The 23,724-nt window shown below is 56.5% G+C and overlaps 1 protein-coding gene across 1 annotated transcript in view; it reads left to right on the forward strand.

Annotated features, from left to right (window-relative positions):
- Window positions 1-8,943: 8,943 nt before the first annotated feature.
- OBSCN (obscurin, cytoskeletal calmodulin and titin-interacting RhoGEF) overlaps window positions 8,944-23,724 on the forward strand; it is a gene marked incomplete at its 5' end in the record, with an annotated part of 160,607 nt that continues 145,826 nt past the window's right edge. The window contains 9 exon segments of the mRNA XM_084885131.1: window positions 8,944-9,928; window positions 10,931-11,200; window positions 11,289-11,549; window positions 12,335-12,643; window positions 13,122-13,388; window positions 13,734-14,000; window positions 14,452-14,757; window positions 15,313-15,588; window positions 18,224-18,499. Coding sequence (XP_084741257.1) covers window positions 8,944-9,928; window positions 10,931-11,200; window positions 11,289-11,549; window positions 12,335-12,643; window positions 13,122-13,388; window positions 13,734-14,000; window positions 14,452-14,757; window positions 15,313-15,588; window positions 18,224-18,499 — 3,217 coding nt within the window.

The following is a 23,724-nucleotide window of genomic DNA, read 5'->3' on the forward strand; positions in this document are numbered from 1 at the left end:
CCCTGTAGCCCCAGAACTCAATGTGGGTAAAGAAATTTGCTGCCCAAGGACTCAAAGGGATGCTGCACTGTTATCCTGAGCACGCCCACTGCTGTTGAAGTAGATGGCACCCAGACCTGACTACATGACTCCCAGCTCCTGCATGACCTGGATCCTGGCAACTACAGGCCAGGAGGAGAACTGGTGCCTGCAGGAGGGGAACTGGACTTCAGTGAGGACAATACTGATGGGAACTGTGGTACTAAGGGTCTTGATAACTGTATTTGTTGTTTATGCTGAAAGGAAGTAGGCTGAGTCAATGATTTGACTAGGCACATTAGACAAGGGGGGAATGAGAGGGCAGGGCGGGGCGAGGATGAGCTCCCAACTCCGCCCCGCAGGGCAGAGTTATCCCTAGCCCTCAAAACCCCTGGACTGGGAGAAATTCGCTCTCTTCCGCCATGCTGCCGGCATGAGTTGGGGGCCCATGCTAGCATGGAGAAGGCTCTTTTGTTTATTGCATCGGACTCAGCTCCCTGGTGGTCCTTGGGGATCATGAAGTCTGGGCGTAACAAGCCAAACTGGTTTCAGCTATTATATTGATTTTTTACAGAGAGGAAGGGATAGGGATAGAGTTAGAAGCATGGGATGAGAGAGAAACATTGATCAGCTGTCTCGGTACATGCCCTTGACTGGAATTGAACCTGGGACCTTTCAGTCCGCAGGCTGATGCTCTATCCACTGAGCCAAACCGGTTTTGGCTGATCAGTTCATTTTAAATGGGTGTGTGGCGCGCATTGCCCAGTGATGCTGTTATGTCTTCACTTTAATAGTGATGGGTATTTAGGTTCTTTCCAGCCGGGACCGATTTGGCTCAGTGGATAGAGTGTCGGCCTGTGGACTGAAAGGTCCCGGGTTCGATTCCGGGCAAGGGCATGTACCTTGGTTGTGGGCACATTCCCAGTGAGGGTTGTGCAAGAGGCAGCTGATCGATGATTCTCTCTCATCGATGTTTCTAACTCTCTATCCCTCTCTCTTCCTCTCTGTGAAAAATCAATAAAAAATATTTAAAAAAAATAATAGTGATGGGCATTTAGGTTCTTTCCAAAGTTTCTCCATCAGAAGCAATCGTGAATTAAAAACCCTCTGTCCACCTGGGAGCTGGGTGCTCCTCTGGTTGCTGTCGTCAAACTATTTGCTTTTGTGCCTCCCAGAATTTCTAACCATTACACATTTTATCAAAACTAAGCTCCGGACTGCATGTAGATTTCACGTGTTTAGCCACCAATGTGCCCTGTTTGTTCAGGGACGTCATGCAGGTTGTCTCGCCATCGCCCTGGCTGCCTTCTGAACCCTGGCGGAGCCCTGTCCATGTGTAAACTTGAGCAAGTCATTGCAGCCACTCTGCACCTCAGGTCGAGCTAGGTTGGGGGACCTAGTGAGACCTTGACCTGAAGCCCTGGGAAGCATTCCAATGTCTTTGTTTCCCAAGTGGGACACGCACTGGCTTCACCAGAGAGTCACACACCATAAACATCTTCCCTTCAAAACGTTACAAGGGAATTAAATACTTTTCCCCCAGAATATGCAGCAGCATCTTTCTGAGGACTGTGCATGATGACAAGAGGGACCCACTGCGACCCACTTGCTTTTGCGTCCGTGATGATGGGAGTGTTGGCCCAAGGGCCAGGGTGGGTAAGGAAGGTAGTCACAGACCAGGGACCCTCAAAGCTGGAGTCTCCCCAGACAAAGGCACCATTTAAAGCCTCAGGAGACCTGGTGGGTGATGGGAATCTAACTGCCAAGACCCGTGAGGTGAACGTCACCGTTCCCATGCCTGCAGCTGGTACACGGATCACAGACGACACCACATTGGCCAGGTGCACGGGACCTGCTACGGGAATGGGAACAGGAGAGCGGACATGGTGTGACGGCCAGAGATCCGCAGGGCCATGGGTTGCAAATGGAGACCTGGGGTTTGTCCCAAGTAAAAGAGCTGGCAGAGCCAAAGGGCATAGTGGTCCAAAGATGCTGAGTCTCCCATCCTGACACTGAAGACGCAACCTATCCTGAAACAAGTAACCCAGAGACAAGAGAAAAAGAGGGTGAGCTGTGAGGACACAGGACAGGGAGGACAGAGGAGGAGGGAGCTGTGAGGACACAGGACAGGGAGGAGGACAGAGGAGAAGGGAGCTGTGAGGACATAGGACAGGGAGGAGGACAGAGGAGGAGGGAGCTGTGAGGACACAGGACAGGGAGGAGGGCAGAGGAGGAGGAGCTAAGAGGACATTGGACAGGAAGGATAGAGGAGGAGAGAGCTGTGAGGACACAGGACAGGGAGGACAGAGGAGGAGGGAGCTGTGAGGACACAACAGGGAGGAGGAGAGAGGAGGAGGGAGCTGTGAGGACACATGACTGGGAGGACAGAAGAGGAGGGAACTGAGGACATAGGACAGGGAGGAGGGCAGAGGAGGAGGGAACTGTGAGGACACAGGACAGGGAGGAGGAGAGAGGAGGAGGGAGCTGTGAGGACACATGACAGGGAGGACAGAAGAGGAGGGAACTGTGAGGACACAGGACAGGGAGGAGGAGAGAGGAGGGAGCTGTGAGGACACAGGACAGGGAGGAGGGCAGAGGAGGAGGGAACTGTGAGGACACAGGACAGCGAGGAGGACAGAGGAGGGAGCTGTGAGGACACAGGGAGGACAGAGGAGAAGGGTGTGGCCAGGGCCTCTTTGGACAGTGATATCTGAAGTGATGATTCCCCGAGTTTTCCCAAGTGTGGTTCAAGGTCTGGAGAAGGGGCTGATGTATGAATGAATACACTAGACAGGAGTTACACATTTAGAAGGCACGGGGGAGCCAGGCGGAGACCTTTCTCTCGCGGAGAGGCTCCCTGAAACCTCAGACTCATCAGCTTTTATTTACTTGAATACACATTTGCCCTTTAGGAATGCACACAGGCACGTCAAAGGTAAAGTTTGGTGAACAGTAGGAGGATTATCAGGTTAGGGGATTGCCTTCAGCCGTTTTGCTGTTTCCTTTCTATTAAATTAAATTAAATTAAATTAAATTAAATTAAATTAAATTAAAGCCATGCTTAATAGACTATCAATAAACAAATTAAAGACAAAAACAGTCTTGGGTTTATTCTATAGCATCTGTGAAGAGATGGGGCTCCGTCCAAGAAACCACCCAAAACCGGGCGGGGCGCGCCTTCTCTTAAGCCAGCCTGTTCCTCTTCACGGTACATAAATCCCAGACGCATCCCCAAATTTTGAGAAATGTCTCATCTGTCCAAATTTCAAAAGACAGACTGGGAAATAAAAACATGGCGAAAATGAGACTTTTAATAACACTCTTGAGAGTGGGCGTCCATTTTACAGGATCGCCAAAAGGCTGGGGCCTTTTTTAGTCACCTCCCTTTGTCTAGGGAATTTTCACAGAACCTGTGTCATTGGCCATGTGTACCACTCATATTCTCTCTCTCCCCATTCCCACATTCTGTTTGCTCTGGGGAAATTTGGTAATGGCCTGGCCAACTACTGTTTCTTTTCTATTGAGTTAAATTAAATAAGGCATGCTTAATAGGCTAACAATAAACAAATTAAACCAAACAACAAAGACAGATAAAACCACAATCAATAGACAAGCGCCCATAACACATAGGTAAGACTTAATGAATCAGAGTTCATGAATTTTTTCAGATGTTTTACATTTACCTGGGACTTACAGCCAGAATGCAGCCTAGATGTTAGTCCGTTGTTCACAGGTCTTACTCTGTTCTGCCCTTCGCAGCATTGACTGGCATCTGAAGTTGTTTTAGCTAAAATCTGCCTGTCCCAAGGCAACATGTGGTAATTTTTAGACAAAGCATGAAAGAGTCCTTCTGTAAAAGGACTGTTAGCCCCATTTTCTCTGGCTGCTGAGCCTTTCCACACTAGAGGCAGAGGATCCCGGCCTTAGGTACCCCTGACCCTGGGTGGGCCCACAGGCGATAGGTGACATCTCAGTGTAGAGGATCCAGGGAAGGGTCGGGAGAGTCGGATCCCTGCAGCCTTCCCAGCAGGAAGGATGCCATGGGTGAGGTGGCAAAGCAGCCTCTGGAGACTGTAGGACTCACCTCCTAGTCTCGTCAACAGACGTGCCGTGAGGATACACACAGAAGAAGAACCCGTAGACAGCAGGTGGGGTGGGCGTGCATTCAGGACACAGCAAGGGTTTCACTCCACTGCACTCAGCTTTTTCTTTTTTAAAATCCTCACCGAAGGAGTGAGGGTATTTTTTCCATTGATCTTTAGAGAGTGGAAGGGAGGGGATTAGGGAGAGAGAAACGTGGATTGATTGCTGCCCATATGCACCCTGACTCAGGGTTGAACCTATAACCTGGGTAGGTGCCCTGACCGGGAATGGATTGGCGACTTTTGTTGCATGAGACGCTCAACCACCTGAGCACACCTCACTGCACTCAGCTTTTAGTTCTCTGGAAAAAGGGTAAAGAGCAGGTGTGTGCACCTCCTCTGGGCCTCACTGCTCCCACGGCCACGTCCCAGGAGGTATACGGTGGGAGCATGCACGCATGGGCGCCAGCTGTGGGTCCCCAGGGCCGCATGGCGGGGCTGGGCCTCCTCGGGTTTTCCTTCCTCACGGGGTGCTGTGTTCCCTCAGGTTTCCACGGTGAAAGCTCTGCTCCACAGTGTGATGAGGAAGGTGAGGAGGCCAGACGAGGTCCTGAGGGTGGGCTCCCAGGAGGGATTAGTGTCCCAAGAAGAGGAAGAGCCAGCGCGCTCTCTCCCCACGTGAGGACACAGTGAGAAGGCATCGTCTATGTCCCAGGAAGGGGCCCTCAGCAGAACTGATCTGCCAGGGCCTCCATTCCGGACTTGCAGCCTCAGGAACTGTGAACAACAAATGCTGTGTAAGCCCCCAGCCTGTGGTGTTTGTTACGGTGACTGGAGATGGCCAAGCCCTGGAGCCATTCCCCAGGGGACCAAGGAGAGGCCTCGGGTCAGGTGGGGTGCAGCGGGCCTGCCCTGGGTGTGGGCAGGCAGGATGGGAACAGGGGTAGTTGATGTGGGTGGTCTTAGGAGGGCTCCCCGCTCCCCATCTCTGTGGCTCAGGGACAAATGTAGTCAGGGTGCCAGGCTGCGCTGGACTCAGAGGGGGCCACCTGGTGGGAATCCTGGGGCCTCTCCTCAGAAGGGGCCAGCCCCGGCCCCCAGGGGCCCAGGTGAGAGACTCATCCGTGTGCAGAGCCAGGGCAGCACAGAGACAGCCACTGAGCCCTGCCTGACCCAGGGCCCTTCTGCAGGGGTGTCCATGGGCTGACCTCCACCATGGGTGGTACTGATCTGCACCCCCACCTCACCCCTGCCCCAGATCCAGCACTAGGGTGTGTGTCCTAGCTCAGCACCCAGCCCGGCTCCTGCCATCCTCACGCCCCCTCTGTGCCGCCTGCTCCGTCCTGAGCACAGACCAGTCACCCAATGTGGCCAGGGTCAGCTCAGCCAGTTGTTCCCCTGGATGGTCCCAGGTCTCCCGGGCATGATCCTGGGTCTCCTTGGAGGTGGTTCCTGCGCTCCTGGGCTTCTTCCCAGCCTGCTCTCCAAGATGCTGGTCTGACCAGGGGTCCCAACCAGCTGGGGCCCTGCCCCATCATCATCATCATCATCATCATCATCGCTGAAAGACAGGGTCTCCTCCTTCCCCCAGCTACCCTGAGTCTCTGCTCTTTTCCTACCTAGGGCCTGGGGTGAAACTCAATAGGGGCAGTGACAGCCAGGCTATTTTGAAGCTGGGCTGGGCTGCCTGGCCAGTGGTGGGGGCAGGGTGGGGGCGGGCCCAGCCTTCTCCAGCTGACAGCGTCTGCCTGTCCTCTGTCCCTGTCCAGTCTGAGGACCGGCCAGAGAGCAGGCTGCCGGGAAGGAGTCCTGCCAGTCCTGGGCCCTTAGAGGAAGGTGAGACCTGGTGGCTCTTGCTCCACCGTCCGAGCCCCTGGCCTGGGCGCTGTCCTGAGTCCCCTGTTGAGACAGGTGAGAAGGCAGAGTGGGCAGGGGTAGGGGCTACCCCATCCGGCCCCCCCTCCCCCTCAGGGTGCTTTGGCTGAAGGTCATGGTTCTGGGAGACGGAGGAGGGTTCTGGCTGGGCCGTGCTGCTCCCTGGCTGGGGGCCTGGATTCCAGCCCCCGCCCCTTCGGCGACCGGAGCTGGGCCCTCGTGCGGGAAGGGAGCAGCCAAGCTTCGAGACTGGGGCCTTGTGGCCCATTCTGATCCAGGGCCTGGGGTCTGGCTAGCCCTGCCCCCAGCCTGGCTGAGATGGATGCCCGCTGACAGCTGGGGCTATTTTGGGCCTGTTGGCTCAGTAGTGGGGACAGCCAGAGGCGTAGCGACACCTGACTCCAGGAAAGAATTTCCCCGTGGTGTTCGGAAAATAGGACCCTGGGTCTGGGGGCCGAAGATGCAGAGTCTGCCCTTGAGGTCTTTTCTGGAGGATGAGCGGGGAGTGTCAGGTCCTCGGGCTCATTTGGATAACGGTCCAGGGTCCCCTGAACCCAAACGCGAGAAGCAAGCGGCGGGCTCGGGCGAGGAGGGTGGGGAACAATCCCAGGTGGGGGCGGCCGCAGCCCTGGGCCACTGAGGGATCCCCAGGAAGCCACCTTCCAAACAGGCATCTGGGGAGGAGGGGCCTCCTGTGAGGCTGGGGCTCCGGTTCTGGCTGGGTCCCCCTCCTGAGGTCTGTTTCTGACAACGTGGCAAGGGGAGGAGGCGGCCCCTGCAGGGGTCCCTGTCTCAGAGGTTGCCTTGTATGGTCCCCTCCCCTGGCCTCCCGAACCGGAGTGGCTCTGGAGTCCTTGGGCATGTGCTCGGGGCGCCGGGCCCAGCTGACGGGCAGGGATGCCTGCCTGGCGGGGCTGCCTTGGGGCTCTGACGCTGTCATGTCCCGGTGAGCCTCCTCAGATCCCATGGGGTCTGCTGCATGGGAGTTAGGGTGAGGGGTGCAGGCTTTAGACAGGGAGCAGGATATCAGTAGAGTCCCCAGTGGCTGTAGAGGGTCTCAGGATCTCTGCCCACCCCTGCCAGGCCGGGGGACAGCCTGCACGTCTGCTGCGGCTGCGGCAGCTCCCCCTACGCACGTGCAGAGACGGGAGCTCCCTCCCTGCCCTCCCCGCCCCAGGGGCCCAGGCTGTGGAGCTGCCCCCACCCCCACATGCTCGCTCATGAGCTGGGAGCAGCTTCCCTGGCACCTGCTCTGGGTGTGTGTGGGGGTGAGTGGGGGAGGCTCCGTGTCCTGCTTTGGGGAACCCACACAATGACTATCTGATTTGGGGTGGCCACTAGGGATGGCTCAGAGCTCAGGTCCCAGGAGTCCTGGTGACAAAGTAACCCCTCCAAAGAGGGATGCCAAAGCTCGGGGGGCGTCCATGGAGAGGGGGGGGGCATTGGTGGCTGCCCTCCCGGGTCTTCCCAGGCCCTCCCTGTCCGGCCTTGGGGGGCAGCTGGTGGGATGGGGGACAGAGGTGCTGACTGCACAGTGAGTCAGCAGGCCGCTCTGGGCTCAGCCTCCTTGAGGGGGATTAAGGGGATTAAGTGCTGAGTCACAGGACCGGCAGCAGAGGACCCAGAAACACCCCCCTATGCTGTGGTGGTGGGCAGCCCAGGCTGGAGGCTGGAGGTCCGGCTCCGAGGGCGGAGGGAGTTAACGGGCTTGGTGCCAACCCGGGCCCGGGGAGGCCCACTGTGCGCCCTGTTCTCCCAGAAGCCCCCTCACCCCCTTGTTCTGGGGCCCGTGGGGGCTCCCTGGGTGAGTAGAGGCCAGAGTCACCTAAGACATTTAGTGCCCCCGGTGCCAGCCGTGGAATGAAAGGGCTGGATGCAGCCCCCGGGTCGGGCTCAGCCGGCCAGCTGGCCTAGAGGTCCCTGGCTCTTCCTGGGGGATCCGCCGCGCCCTCTGCCACTGCCCAGGCACACTGCTGATGGGCTGCGCCGCCCAGGCAGTTCCTCCAGAGGGAGGAGCTAGGCGCCCACGGTGAGGGCCAGGCCGCCTGCTGGGGGAGGGCGCTGTCTTGTCAGGAGGAGCTTGCTCGGCTACAGAGTTTTCATTTCTTCTCTGCTCAGAGATGGGCACAAGCCCCCAGGGATTTAGGGACGGGGGGGGGGGGGGAACCCCAGGAGAGGTGGCCCAGAGCTGCTGCAGGTGGGACAGATCTGGGCACAGGGCTCCATGCACACAGCCCCAGCTGGGGCCCAAAGGCTGGGGGAAGCCACTTGGGGGAAGAACCGGAATAAGGGGAGGTTAAGGGAACCCTGGGCTGAGGGCTGGAGGAAAGCCTGTGCCCTTGGGAGCAAAGCAGCACCCCCTCTCTGCGTGCAGGAGAGGTAGGCAGAGTGCAGTTTCTGGCCCAGGAGGCAGATGTCTGTGGGAGGGGACAGGGCACCTGAGGCAGTGGGAGTGGCTTAGGGGGGCACACAGCAGGTCTGCTTAGCAGGTGCCATGTGGCCGGTGGAGGGAGAGGCCAGCGCTAAAGCCTCTTGGCAGGGAGGGGGCAGCCTAGTGGCTGGGCTGGCTGGCCTGGTGTTTGGGGCGGGTGCTCAGCTGGACCTGAAGTTGGGCAGTGGGACAGGAGCTGGGGGAGAGGCTGGAGATTCTCGCCCATGAGGAGAACCTGTTTTGAGGGTGGAGCCAGACCCCAAATGCTCAGAGAGAGGCAAATCTGCACTTGCGAACCACCGTGCCTTCAGGGGATGTTGCCTGGGGTGGGGGTGGGGCACGGGGCCTGCGGGGGGGGGGGGGGGGAGGGGGGAGGCATGTGCAGGTGTCTAGCCGGGTTCCCAGCCTCTCCGGGTGGCACCGATGGGCGAGGCAGCCCGGTGGGACCAGGTGGCAGGCTCTGAGTGTGCCGGGGGCTTGTCTTCATTGTGACTTTTCACCCCCACCTCCCAGGTCCCCCCGCCCCCGCCTCCCACCATGGCTCATTCCTCGTTCAGCGGCGCGCCCCGGTTCCTGACCCGGCCCAAGGCCTTCGTGGTGTCGGTGGGTAAGGACGCCACGCTGAGCTGCCAGATCGTGGGCAACCCCACGCCGCAGGTGAGCTGGGAGAAGGACCGGCGGCCGGTGGAGGCGGGCGCCCGCTTCCGCCTGGCCCAGGACGAGGACCAGTACCGCCTCACCATCCTGGACCTGGCGCTGGGCGACAGCGGCCAGTACGTGTGCCGCGCGCGCAACGCCGTGGGCGAGGCCTTCGCCGCCGTGGGGCTGCAGGTGGACGCCGAGGCCGCGATCGCCGAGCAGGCGCCCCACTTCCTGCTGCGCCCCACGTCCATCCGCGTGCGCGAGGGCGCCGAGGCCACCTTCCGCTGCCGCGTGCGCGGCTCGCCGCCGCTGGCCGTGAGCTGGGACAAGGACGGCCGCCGCCTGGGCCCGCCCGACGCCCCGCGCGTGAGCGTGGAGGCCAGCGGCGAGGCGAGCGCGCTGCGCATCCGGGCCGCGCGCCCCCGCGACGGCGGCACCTACACCGTGCGCGCCGAGAACCCGCTGGGCGCGGCCAGCGCCGTCGCCGCGCTGACGGTGGACGCGGACACCGACGCCGCGGGCCCGCCCGGCGCCTCCACCGCCGCCCTCCTGGCGCACCTGCAGCGGCGGCGCGAGGCCATGCGGGCCGAGGGCGCGCCCGCCTCGCCGCCCAGCGCCGGCACCCGCACCTGCACCGTCACCGAGGGCAAGCACGCGCGCCTCAGCTGCTACGTGACCGGGGAGCCCAAGCCCGAGACCGTGTGGAAGAAGGACGGGCAGCCGGTGGCCGAGGGCCGGCGGCACCTGGTGTACGAGGACGCGCAGGAGAACTTCGTGCTCAAGATCCTCTTCTGCAAGCAGGCGGACCGTGGCCTGTACACCTGCACGGCGTCCAACCTCGTGGGCCAGACCTACAGCTCCGTGCTGGTGGTGGTGCGAGGTGAGCTGGGCCCGCCCCGCGCACCTGCCAGAGCCACTGCCCGGAATGCATGCACGCTAGGCTCCTCCATGCCTGTCCCGTAGTGGATCCCGAGTTGGAAGTCCTGGCCTGCAAAATGCCTGTCCCCTCAGCCCGTCCCCTGCCTTTGTGAGCCACAAGAGTAAAGGAAGCGCTTTGTCACCAGCACCCCTTCCTGTGGGAGCCCCTGGGAATGCCTGGCAGCTGAGCCTGCCCTGTGCAGACTGTACCTGGGTGCTCAGGGGGGTGTCTCCCTGACAGAGGGCAGGAGGGCAGGGGTGGGGACAAACGCTGTGCTTTGGAGGGCTTGGCCCAGTGGCTGCGTACAGCCTAGGTGGCTCTGGGGCAGTCTGCAGGCTCTGGTCCAGGCCCGGGCAGGTGTGGGCAGCACCGCAGGTTCTGTTGGGAGGTCGCTTTATTCTTCCCTCCTAACACCAGCCTCTGGAGTGCTGGGTCCCGCTGCCACCCTATTACACATCTCAACCGCGCCAGGGTTGTGAACAGGGTGCATGGCTCTTCCCGAGTGTCCTCGTTCTCTGGAGTAAATGCTCCTCCACCGCGGGGGTCCCTGAGGAAGCGACAGGGGGGAGATCCGGGCGGCACCTCGCGGGCCTCGGCCAGCGGTCTTGGCCCTGCTGTCTGGCCCAGGGCTCTGGCAGGACCCGCTCCAGGCGCTGAAGGCTGTAGCTTCACCTGCCTTGCTTCTTTCTCCTTCCAGACTGCTTCTATTTAGGGGGAGGGGCTCTTTTCTTTAATTTCTGTCTCCCCTCCCTGCCCCTCTCGCCTTCCCTCTTCTGCTCTCCCACTCACCCCTGCCCTGCAGCCCTCCAACCCCTGCCCGGACTTCCTGCCCCACCTCAGCACCTACTTGCCCTTAGCTTGCCCTGCCCTGTGCCACCCACCACACTCCAGGGGCCCCAGCCGAGTACCCCCTTTCTTGCCCTGCCCAGCCACCCTGCCCGCTCACCAGCCCTCTCCCCTCAGAGCCCACAGTGCCCTTCAGGACGAGGCTGCAGGACCTGGAGGTGCAGGAGAAGGCGTCGGCCACGTTTCAGTGCGAGGTGCCGCTGCCCACCACGGAGGCCGTGTGGTACAAGGAAGAGACGCGGCTGTGGGCCAGCGACAAGTACGCCATCGAGGAGGCGGGCACGGAGCGCCGGCTCACCGTCCACAACGCTTCCACGGACGATGACGCGGTGTACATCTGCGAGATGGCCGAGGGCAGCCGCACGGTGGCCGAGCTGGCCGTCCAAGGTGGGCGGGCGCCAGGATGGGTGGGTCCCCGAGACTGGAGAGGGGTGGGCTGTCCGGTCTGGCTAACCTGTGGCTCTGGCCATCCTAGGCAACCTCATCCGAAAGCTCCCGAGGAAGACGGTGGTGCGAGTGGGGGACACTGCCCTGTTCTGCGTGGAGCTGGCCAGGCCGGAGGGCCCGGTCCACTGGCTCCGGAACCACGAGGAGGTGGTGGCCGGGGGCCGAGTAGCCATCACCACTGAGGGCACATGCCACACGCTGACCATCTCCCAGTGCAGCCTGGAGGATGTGGGCGAGGTGGCCTTTGTGGCCGGGGACTGCCGGACGTCCACCCAGTTCCTGGTGTCAGGTAAGGGCCTGCGTGCCTCTGCGACGGCAGAGGTGCCCCTGTCACCACCTGTGCTCCGGACCCGGCGCTGGCCCACACGTGCTCAGTAGCTGCAGGAAGGGGGTAGGGCACATTGCGTTCAGGCCGCAGCTCTGGTTCCCTCAGACCCACAGCTGTCTGCAGCCATCTCCCACTCTGGGCTTCCCCAGACATCGACAAAATGGGAGACTTGGTAGCCCCTCATTCTACCTACCAAATTAGAGGTGCAGATTGTTCTAGAAGCACAGTGTGTGTGTGTGTGTGTGTGTGTGTCCGGTGGTATCTTCTCTCTGTGGCCTTTGGTATCTACATTGTAGATTGGCCGTGGTTCCCTCCCACTCCAGCCCTCCCCCACAGGGCTAACTCTTGGCCGGGGCCAGGGGGTGCCCTCCACAGGGCCCCAGCGCCTCAGGAAGATCACTGTGCCCTGCTTTAGCCACTTCCCAGCTAAGACCCAATGCACTGAACTGGAAGGTGTCTGTCCCCAAACCACATGGCCAGCTTGTGGCGGCCCTGGGCCCAGCGTGGCTCTGAAGCCAGGGTGCCCTTTCTGCTGCCCCCAGAGAAATGGCCACAGGTTGAGACCGGGATGATGGGCCTACAGCTTCCCCTCAGGCTGGCCTTCCGCCTTGGCTGTGGCCATTCAGACCATCAGAGCAGTGCCCCTTGGAGGGCTGGGGATTCTGTGCCCCCCTCTGGCAGGGTGATCCTGGACCAGGGCCAGGGAGGGGCTCCCAGCTGGTGATAAGGACGTGTGCTCTGCCCAGCCCCCAGGAAGCCACCACCGCACACCCCCGAGGCCCCTGTGGTGAAGGCCAAGACAGAGAGTTCCGTGACTCTCAGCTGGTCCCCACCGCCCGCCGGGGATCGCCCTGTCCCCATCAATGGCTACGTGGTGGAGAAGAAGCGACTGGGCACCTACACCTGGAGCCGGTGCCATGCGGCCGAGTGGGTGGCCACCCCTGAGCTGACGGTGGACAGTGTGGCTGAGGAGGGGGACTTCCAGTTCCGGGTGTCAGCTGTAAACGGCTTCGGCCAGAGCTCCTACCTTGAGTTCCCGGGGACGGTCCACCTGGGTAAGTGTGGAAGGTTCTGTTCCCATTGGCTTCCAGACAGTGGCCTGCAGGGTGCCTGCTGCTGAGGCACCCAGACCTAGAGCACAGCCCAGCCTTGGCGAGGCCACAGTGGTTCTTTATTCACATGGAGCCTCTTTATTCACGGCAGCGGGTGGGGGTCCTGATGCTGGCGCCTCCTCTGTGGGAAGGGGAAGGGACTCTGAGACAGGACTCGAGGCCCCTCGGAACCTCTGTGTCCACCAGCCCCAGGAGACCAGGCGGCACAGCTGCACCCCCACCTGTGGTGTGTAGGATCCGAGGGGATCTTGCGTGGCTCTAACTTGTCCCTATTCAGTCCTGAACCCTGCGATCTCTCATGGTTGGCGTGGGCCTGTCTGATGGGCTTCCTGGAGGAGGGGGCACATGGGCCCAGGCTCTGGGGGGGGAAGAGGAGGGGAGGCCAGGCGCCCTGCTCCTTCCTGAAGCCCCTACCCTGCAGCACCACAGCTGGCGGTGAAGACGCCTCTGAAGGCAGTGGAGGCGGTGGAGGGCAGTGAGGTGACCTTCTCTGTGGACCTCACTTCGGTCTCTGCGGGCGAATGGTTCCTGGATGGGAAGGCTCTGAAGGCCAGCAACACATATGTGATCCGCTGCGAGGGCACGCGGCACGTCCTCACCATCCGCTCGGTACCCGCCAGCCTGCATGGCGCTGAGCTCAAGTTCGTGGCCAATGGCATCGAGAACAGCATCCGCATGGAGGTCCGAGGTAGGTGGACCCCAGCTCATGACGCCCGGGGCCTCTCCAAGTTCTATTTCCTCTAAGGGTGGGGGCAGGAGTGGGACCTGTGACCCTGGGCCCAGAGCTCCTGAGGCGTAGTGGTGTGTTGCTGGGTTTGTGGCCTGGGCAAGCAGGACCAGATTTTTTTGGGGGGGAGGGGGGTGTATGTGAAGCAGTTTGCCCTGCCTGGGGGGTGTCCCCTGCCACAGGGTATGAGCGGACGAGGGGCTGGACACCGAGGCTCATGTCTCCATCTGTCTGCCCCCCTTTTCCTCCTCCTCCTCCACTCTCTGTCACCTCCACACGCTCTCTCTCCACCTGTGGGGCCCCCAGGGCTGACCACCAAGCATCCAACGGAAGTTCGGGAGGTGCTGGCCCGGCTACACGAGGAGGCACAGCTCCTGGCGGAGCTGTCAGACCAGGCCACGGCGGTAACGTGGCTCAAGGACGGCCGAGCGCTGCCCCCGGGCCCCAAGTACAAGGTGCAGGCTTCGGCAGGACGGCGGGCACTGCTGGTGCGGGATGTGGCGCGGGACGACGCTGGCCTGTATGAGTGTGTCAGCCATGGGGTCCGCATCGCCTACCACCTGTCAGTTCAAGGTGAGAGTCTCCACATGTCCACGTGCTTCTGGCCACTGCTACAGCTACCGCCTTCTGTACCCAACTCCGGGCAGGCTCCAGGGGGCCAGGGCAATGGGAGCTGTTGTTCTCTGTGGCCGGGTAAGTTAGGGGGCATTTTCAGGTGACTGTGGGGATTGTGGCTCAGGTTACCCCTGTTACGGGTGGGGAAGGGGAAAGCTCACGTGACTCCATGGGGACAGTGGGGGTGTGGGAGGGTGCTCACTCTGCCCCATGGAGAGAGTGGGGGCCAGGGCTTTGTTCAGTAGAGGGAGGGGCCCCCTGGGGAAGTCCTAGGAGTCCATGGCAGCGATGGCTTGGAAATCAGCAGCAGGCCCTGTGTGAAGGGACCCCGGGCTGGGCTGAGCCAGGGCTCCACCTGGTCCCAAAGCCCTGAGACCCTGCATTTGCTGGTGTGTGGGTGTGCTCACAGGCCTGCCCCCTCCCCCAGCTGCCCTCGCAGGACTCACGCCCTTTCTGCACAAGGACTCGGCCGGCGGCTGCGTGGACGCGGTGGCCGGGGGTCCGGCCCGCTTTGAGTGCGAGACCACGGAGGCCCATGTGCCCGTGCGCTGGTTCAAGGACGGCTTGGAGCTGGGCCGCTCCTGCTCCCACTTCTCACAGGAGGATGTGGGCACGCGGCATCGCCTGGTGGCCAGCTCTGTCACCAGGCAAGACGAGGGCACCTATTCGTGCCGTGTGGGCGAGCACTCGGTGGATTTCCAGCTGCGTGTCTCTGGTGAGTCGGCAACTCAGGGGCTCGGTCAGTGGGGAGGAGGTCTGGGACTTGCGAGGTAGAGCTGCCAGGCTTTTCTTTGATCATGTGAATGCTTGGGTTGGGACAGCTCCTTGGATCTGGGAAAAGAAATTACCCCCCAAACGAGCACTGAGATGGATGAACGGTGCTAAATAAGAAGGAACTGTGAAGTCGTTGTCTTCCTTTTAAAGATCAGAGGAGGCTGAGCGGACCCAAAAGGTGCTGGCAGCATCCTCAGTGGGATAGAGTTGGACCTCAGTGACTGTGAGGTCCCGGCTCCTTCTAGAAGCCGCTAGGGCCTCTTGGTGGGTTCTCTGAGCCCTGCGGCACCGCCTTGCCCCCAGGAGAGGCTCTACCAGCCCCCCTGCCGCCCTCTTACTGAGGCAGCAGTCAGGCCCCCTGTGCTGGGAGGGCTGTGCTGCAATACCCGACCACAGAGGATCTCTGGGGACTGGTGGTTTCCGTGTTCGAGCCTCATGTGGCTTCAGGGGTCAACCGCTGTGGGGCCTCTGACTGTGCATCCCTCCCTGTCCACAGAGCCCACGGTGGTGTTTGCCAAGGAGCAGTCTGCACACAGCGAGGTGAAGGCCATGGCCGGGGCCAGTGCCACGCTGAGCTGCGAGGTGGCCCAGGCCCAGACGGAGGTGACGTGGTACAAGGACGGCAAGAAGCTGAGTGGGAGCTCGAAAGTGCGTGTGGAGGCCACGGGCTGCACCCGGCGGCTGGTGCTGCAGCAGGCGGCCAAGGGGGACAGCGGGGAGTACAGCTGCGAGGCCGGGGGCCAGAAGGTCACCTTCCATCTGGATGTCCCAGGTCAGTTCTTTGGTGGCACTAACTGAGCTTTGTGTGTAGGTAATGACTTCAGCCGGACACACCCTGTCTCTCTTTCCACTGGACCTCACCTCTTTAGCCTTCTATCCTCCATCTCCCATATCATCCCAGTGGTGGGGCCAGACCAGGCTGGGTGGGCAGAGTGTGAGCAGAAGGGAGAGGTCATCCTGTACATGGGGAGCGATGCTCAGGTTTTGCTCAGTCATGGTTCCCAGCACCTGCAAGAGCCTTCTGGGTGCTCCTCACCAGCCGGGACTCAGGCTCTACCTGTCACATGGAGTCTGAGGGTGACCAGACGTCTCTTACCTGTGTCATGTGAATTTCCTACTCCCCACGTCCTGGTAGCTCTCAGATGCCCGCACCCATCCACATGGGCAGATATATGTTTGAATTTCCTTACAATAGATTATGGGGAAGTCTCTGCCACCCAGTCTTACTCGATCCATCTCAAGACTGAACCATGTGTTAGCCAATTGTAGCTTTTTAGGGCACTCCCTTGTGTGTGGATATAGAAGTTATTGGATGCTCACTTGGATCAAAATCTAGATTCATTTTTTCTTGCAAGGTCTGTGCAAAAAGTAAACAGAGACCAGAGCATTGTTAGGTGTGTGCTAACAGGGACCTGTACCTGTGAGGTCTGGAGTTCTCTTCCTAAAGTACATCTTGGTTTCCTTTTGTGTCCTGTGTCAGAATCACCTGAGTCTGATGTATAGATTTAGACATGGAGAGGAATAAGGAGCTTCTCCCACTCTGCATGGCTTGTTGAAGACAAGAAACTCTAGTGATAGCCCTTGACTGCTTTTTCAGTATTTATGCCATAGTGTTTCCTAATGACGCATGTGTATTCGTCCCTGTCTGCTTTGTTCACAGAGATGTCTGTGAACTAACTGTGTTTTCATTTTGTTAGGAGAGTTTTAATCTCAAATCTACTTCCCGGTGCCTCAACATAACAGTTTGGTGTTATATTTGTGTACCATAGCTTGTGGTTGTGCATAGACACAGAAATAAAACCCACCAAACATTTTTAATTGTTACTTTAAGAGAATATGACAAATGATTTTGTAGGAGTAAACATGAAAATGTTTTAGAAATTGACCAAATTATTAGAAAACTATATGAAAAGTGGCATAAGATTTTGACAGCTAAAATAGTCCTGCAATCCTTTTCAATAAATGGAACCACAATAAAAAAAAAAGTTTATATAGGTCAAGATGGCTCCAATGGAACATATATGAACTATTCTATAAGGACATTATTGAGTGTTCATGGAGATCCTTGTAGAGCTAGAGATGGACATAGAGTCCCTGGCTTATTAAGTGACATCTATCACCAACATCTGATTGATAGGGAGAGTTCAAATAATGGGCCACTCCCTTTTGGAGACCCAAGGCCAAAATCTGAAGCTAAGTAGTATCAAAATGAATGGGAAATGTATTAAGATAGGGGTGTCGAACTCAATCAGAGAAGGGGCCAAAATCTAAAATCCAGCCTAAATCACGGGCCGAATGGTTTACTGAACAGTCATAAACTGACAATGTCATAAACTGACAGCGGAGTGCAGTGATGACAGCGCGGTGCGGGCCACATTGCAAGGCCTGGCGTGCTGGATTTGGCCCACGGGCCTTGTGTTTGACACATGTGTATTAAGAGGACAGTGCAGTATAAAGAAAGTCACGGCCCAGCTTGTGAGGTCAGCAAATCAACCTCACTCAAGTCATGAGCAGATTGAAACTAAAATATGAAGCGATTGCCTCATCAGTGCAGAGCTGAGTTTTGATAACATTGAATATTAGAAATCTAGAAGAAATGTTTATTAATATTTATTAATGCCATAGATTCTTAACCAATTATAAAGAAAACAGTTCATACTTCTGATAAATGATCCTGAAGGACAACTAGGTAACCACACTAAGTGACACTTGAAGGCTTTGCCTGCGAGAGCAGGAACAGGCAAGGGGCTCACAATCACCACTTTTGTCAGCAGGAAATAAAGTAAAATGCATAAAAGTGTGAAAAACTGGAGCGAAATTCAGATAATATTATTTATGCAAAAGATACATCATTAGACTTGGGGGGAGTGGGGAGAAGTGACCCAAATTCCCATGCACAGACACAGCACAGAAGAGCAAACAGTAAAGACTGAAAACATAGCCAAAGCCCACCACTTTGTGAGTCATCCACACCATGGAAGAGACAGGCTCAGGAGGCACAGCTCAGTCCCCTGGGAGGCCAGCAGGTGACACACGGAAGGCAGGTGGGAGGTGGAGCCCAGGACCTGTCCCTGGCTGGGTGGGAATGCACCCTGCACATCCGGGAAAGACTTGGTCACCTGGGGAGGGTGTGTGCACCCCTCCTGGCCTGAAGCCCCTCTGCTAGAGGGTGTGTGCTCCGGAGAAGTCCATCACGGTGTCTCCAGCAGGGACCGCCCCCTGGGCAGGGGTCAGTGTGCAGATGAATGAGCTACTTGTGCTGAGAAGGTGCTGGGGCTTCTGCATGTCACACAGAGCCTTGAGGATTTCCCTGTCCTGCCATCTCCCTTCTTAGTCCTTGCGTCCCCAGTGCTGTCCTCCTGATTTAGAAAATATCTTTGACCCTGTGTGTGCCTCCCTGTCCACAGAGCCCACGGCGGTGTTTGCCAAGGAGCAGTCTGCACACGGCGAGGTGAAGGCCATGGCCGGGGCCAGTGCCACGCTGAGCTGCGAGGTGGCCCAGGCCCAGACGGAGGTGACGTGGTACAAGGATGGCAAGAAGCTGAGTGGGAGCTCGAAAGTGCGTGTGGAGGCCACGGGCTGCACCCGGCGGCTGGTGCTGCAGCAGGCGGCCAAGGGGGACAGCGGGGAGTACAGCTGCGAGGCCGGGGGCCAGAAGGTCACCTTCCATCTGGATGTCCCAGGTCAGTTGACGAAGCAGAGGTTTGAGCACCCTGGGAACAGGCCTGGAGACATGTTTCAGTGTGTGTGCAGCCCCCTCAGGGCCTGTTCAGCCAGTTATTTGTTGTTGAGTACCAAATATCCCCCAAACCTAGAGGCCTGGGAAAGCCACGATTACTGTTCCGATTCTGTGGGTCAGGGCTCAGTGGGGTTGGCTCCTCTCTGCTCCTGTGGTTTTGGTGGCGACATAAGGAGCCAGCCTGACCTCATTCACGCATCTGATACCCCAATGTGGATGGCTCCCAGGGGAGAAGCTGACAGGGGTTTAGGTCTCTCTCTCCTGTGATGTTGGCTGGTCTACTTCTATTTCTGAGACCCCATTCTCTTCTGGTGGTATCTCACCCACGGGCCTTTTTCTTCACTGGCCAGTCTGGGCTCCTTCACATAGTGTCTGGGTTCCCTCAGGGAATGGTGGATACCACAGGGCTTGCTAATATCTATCTCCAGCCATCCCAGAATGTCACCCCCTCTGCGTTCCCTCTGTGCAAAGCCAAGGATAAGGCCAACTTGATTCCAAAGGGGGAGAAGTAGAGCAGTGCCTCCCCGAGGACCACATCCAGCAGTCTCTCACAGGGACCCGGCAGAGGCTCAGGCGCTGTCTGTCTCTCATTCGCCGCCATCCTAAGCATTTCACCGTTTTCATTCTAATGCTTATGGTCACAAGATGGCTCTCACAGCTCCAGCCAGCACCTTCAAGATGGGAAGAATTGCAAGGGATGTTTTTATATTTTTACTGCTGTGCAACAGATGATGACATACTCCGTGGCTTAAAACTGCCTATCGATGGGCTCACCGTTCTGTAGGTGGGAAGTCCGAGCCTGGAGTGGCTGGATTTTTGGCTCAGGGTCTCAGAGGTTGAAATCCACATGCCATTCATTGAGTCCTCTGGGAGTCCTCTTCCAAGCTCATCTAAGTTGTTGGTCACTTCCATCCCTGGCAGGTATGAGTGTGAGGCTGTTTCCTGGCTGGCCGGCTGGCAGATGGAGGCCGCTTTTGGTCCTTTGCCATATGGTCCCTCCCTCTTCAGGCCAGCCGTGGAGAATCCCCCTGTGTCTAGTCTTTGGCCAGAAAAGGCCCTTCCCCTCCAGGGCTCCCCTGATGAGTTTAGGCCCACCCAGGGTCATCTCCCTTTGATGAATTAAGAGCCAGCTGACCTGGGACCTAAATTCCTTCTGCAGAATCGCTCACAGCAGTGCGCACATGCATTATTGTGTTTGGCGGGCTAGCTTGGAGAGACTGTGTGAATATCTTGGAGCATTTCTATCTAGCACTGGGTGTCACCTGTTGTCTCTTCTGTTTGGAAGGCAGGTGCTCTCCTTTCTGGGAGCCAGAAGTTTCCCCTTAATCCTTTTGCCAGGTGTGGGTCCCACAGCCACGCCCTGCTCTAGGCAGCCTGGGAGATGAGCCCCTGACCTTCCTCTCCTGTTAGCGGGACATTGAGACTGGAGGAGGTGGGTCTGTTGAGGGGGCTGTGTGGCAGGTTGGCCCACGCCCACATCAGGGTGGTCACACCCTTCCAGGCTGTCTGTGAAGGGAACAGAGTACAGACAGGGTCAGAGCTCAGTCGTGCCTCTTAGCTGGATGACCTTGGGCAAGTTGTTAATGTCCTGTCCCCCTGAAATTCACACCCATTGGGGACTTCAGATTGTAGCCTTTTGTGGAAATAGGGTCTCTGCAGATGTCCTCACTGAGTGATCTCTAGACGAGTTCATCTGGATGAGGTAGGCCCTGAATCCAGTGACAGGGGTCCTTATAGAAAAAGGAAGGGGAGATTTGAGACACACACACAGGGAGATAGCCATGTGACAACAGAGGCAGAAATGGAGGGATGTGACCACAAGCCCAGGGATGCTTGAGGCACCAGCAGCTGGAAGGGGAAGGAAGGACCCTCTCTGGAGCCTGTGGCCCTGTAATATCTTGATCCTGGGCTTCTGGCCTCCAGACCTGCAGAGGATAGATCCCTGTGGTTTTAGCCCGGTGTGTGGTCACTTGTTCTAGCCTCCCTGGGGGCTCCTGCAGTCATCCTCTGTATCTCAGTGTTCTCCTTTGTGAAGTGGGTGGTAATAGAGCTTCTAGGGCTGTGCTGGAGGACTGCCCCCTAAGCCCACCCCTGCTGCTCTGCAATGGCACGGGCCACTTCCCACCACCTCCCTCCAAGCCAGTGTGAGTTCTGACCACTGGACTGGGTTCTGGGTATGAAGTAGGCAAGGGAAGGTCTGAGCTTGCTTGGTGGGCCAGAGATCCAGGCAGCAGGCCCTTGTGTTGGTCTTGGAGGATGAACCCAAGTGTGCCAGGCAGGCAGTACAATAGGAATTGTGCATGTGCCCGGGTGTCCAGAAAGTTCTGGATGGCAGCAGCTGGCTGTGTCTGAGGATTGGGCAGGAGGCTGAGCAGGAGCCGTGTTGGATTATTAAGGCCAAGCTTTCCAAACCATGGTTTTTCTTTGGAACACACTTCTCTGAAGCGGGACCCAGCGACCTGTATGTTCATAGGCTCACGCAGCTCTGCCAAGTTCATGCACAGAGAAGGGATGCTCTTACACCCGGGCCAGAGGCTTCCTTGGGCTGCATAGCGAGGGGCTGGAGGCCCACAGGCCTCCGGGGCTTCACCCCAAACTGGTGGTCTTTGCATAGAGTTTTCTTTAAATTGAGCTTTTAAAATTATTTATCTATTTATTGATGAGATGAGAGAGAGAGAGGGGCGGGGGGGAGGGAGAGAGATTTGTTGTTCCACTTATTTATGCATTCACTGGTTGATGTTTATATGTGACCTGACCCTGTGAGCAAAGTTTTTTTTTTTTGGTAGTCTCTCTCTTTTATTCCATTGATCTGTGTGTCTGTTTTGTGCCAATACCACAGCACTGTTATGATTATTACTAGAGGCCCAATGCATGAAGATTTGTACAAGAACATGCCTTTCTTCCCCTGGCTGCCAGCACTGCCTTTGCTCTGGCCCAGAGCCACCTTTCCACCTTCTCACACTGCCCAGAGGCCTAGAGCTGCTGGAGCAGTGAGGAACTTCTGCGACCCACCCCGCCCCTGGCCACTCAGTGCCTGTGATGCAAATTAACCTTCCATCTTTGTTGTGTTAATCTGCATACTCACTCCTGATTGGCTGGTGGGTGTCATGAAGGTATGGTCAATTTGCATCTTACTCTTTTATTAGCGTAGATGGCTTTGTAGTATAGTATGAAATCAAGTGTGATACCTCCAACTTTGTTCTTCCTCATTCATGGTTGGCTATTCATAGTCTTTTGTGATTCCATATAAATTATAGGATTATTCTAGTTCTGAGAAAAATGTCATTGGTATCTTGATAGGAATTGCATTGAATCTGCATGGTTATTTTAGCAATATTAATCCTTTCTATCCATGAGCATGTCTTCAACTTCTTTCTTCAATGTCTTCAGAGTACAGGTCTTTCACTACCCTGGTATTTATTCCTAGGTATTTTATTTATTTATTTATTTATTTTGATGCAGTTGTAAATGGGATTGGTTGCTTAATTTTTTTGTCTGATTGTATAGGAATATGAGGGATATCTGTATGTGAACTTTATATCCTGCTACTTTATTGAATTCTTTTATTAATTTTACTAGAGGCCCAGTGCACAATTTGTGCATGGTTGGGGTCCCTCAGCCTGGCCAGCGATTGTGGCCCATCAGGGCTGGGTCAGCTGCAGGGAAGGACCACGTGAGGTTGGCTGGGAGGGGGGAGGTGCTGCGGGACCTTGGCTGTGGGACCACACTGACCACCAGGGAGAGCTCCTGTGTTAAGCATCTTCCCCCTAGTGATCAGTGTGCATCATAGCAACTGGTCGACTGGTCGTTCTGGTTGTTTGGTTGTAATGGTCACTTAGGCTTTTATATGTATAAATTAACTTTTTTGTGTGGAATCTTTAGGTTTTATATATATAGTACGGCACCATGTCATCTGCAAATTGTGATAATTTTACTTCTTCCTTTCCAATTTGGGTGCCTTTTATTTCTTTTCTTTTTAAAAATATATTCTCATTGGTTTTAGAAGGAAGGGCGGGGGAAAGAGAGACAGAAACATCAACGATGAAAGAGAACCATTGATCAGCTGCCTCCTGCATGCCTCCCCCCCCCCCCCCCCCCCCCCGGGGATCAAGACTGCAACCCAGGCATGTGCCCTTGACCAGAATCGAACCTGGGATCATTTAGTCCATAGGCTGACACTGTATTCATTGAGCCAAACCAGCTAGAGCTTTTATTTCCTTATCTTGTTGGATTGCTGTGGCTAGGACTTCAGTACTACCTGTATATATAAAAGGCTAATTTGCTAAGTGTCCAACAGTCTGGGTAATGATGTCAAGTATCAATGCCCGGCTTCCTCTCCCTATCAACTAGCCTCCTTGGAGTTTCTTCAGCCCAGGAACACGACTTGCTTTATAGTCAGGTGGAAACACTTTACTCTGTTACTAAATGTCTGTGAAGTGTTTTCCCATGCCTCATCTCATTTGATACTCACAGAAGTCCTAGAGTAGGTAGATAAGAGACTTGGTGGAATCCTGTTTTCTTTTCATTAGCTGGAAAATGGAGATTTAAAAAGCTTAGAAACTTGACCCAATGGAAAAGAAGTAAGAAATGGTGGATCTTGAAAATTATTTCAGGTTATCTCACTGCACAGAATATAGTCAAGCACTGCTGCAGTTAAATATTTTACCCTTTGTTCTCCCTGCGTGATGTACAATAATAATCTGCTTCATGTTGATATTTACTGCTGTGTTGCTGACAATTACCTGAAAGAAAAGTTGGGGTGCTTCACTGGGATGGAAAAGTTTAGCTAAATCAGAAAGCAGGTCTAATTAAGCAAGTTTATTCTACTGTATATCTATAAAAGGCTAAGTTGACTTGCACATGTGCCATACATATAAAGCTCTTGCTGGAGCCAATCATGTGTGTGTTTTCATCTGTCATTGTCAATTGTGAATTTGGCTGACACTTCTATTATAGAGAAAGGGTGACTAATGATATTAAAATACTTCTTTTAATTAATTTCCTTTCAATGTGCACAAATTAATTCATGCACCAGGCCACTGGTGTTGAATAATAATGATGAGAGTGGGCATCCATGTCTTGTTTCTGATCTTAGAGGAAGAGTTTTCAGGTTTTCACCATTCAGTGTGATGTTAGCTGTGAGTTTATCATATAAGGCCTTTATCAAGT

This window comes from Pipistrellus hanaki (genome assembly GCF_964339955.1).
Source record: "Pipistrellus hanaki genome assembly, chromosome: 5".
Taxonomy (NCBI): Eukaryota; Metazoa; Chordata; class Mammalia; order Chiroptera; family Vespertilionidae; genus Pipistrellus; species Pipistrellus hanaki.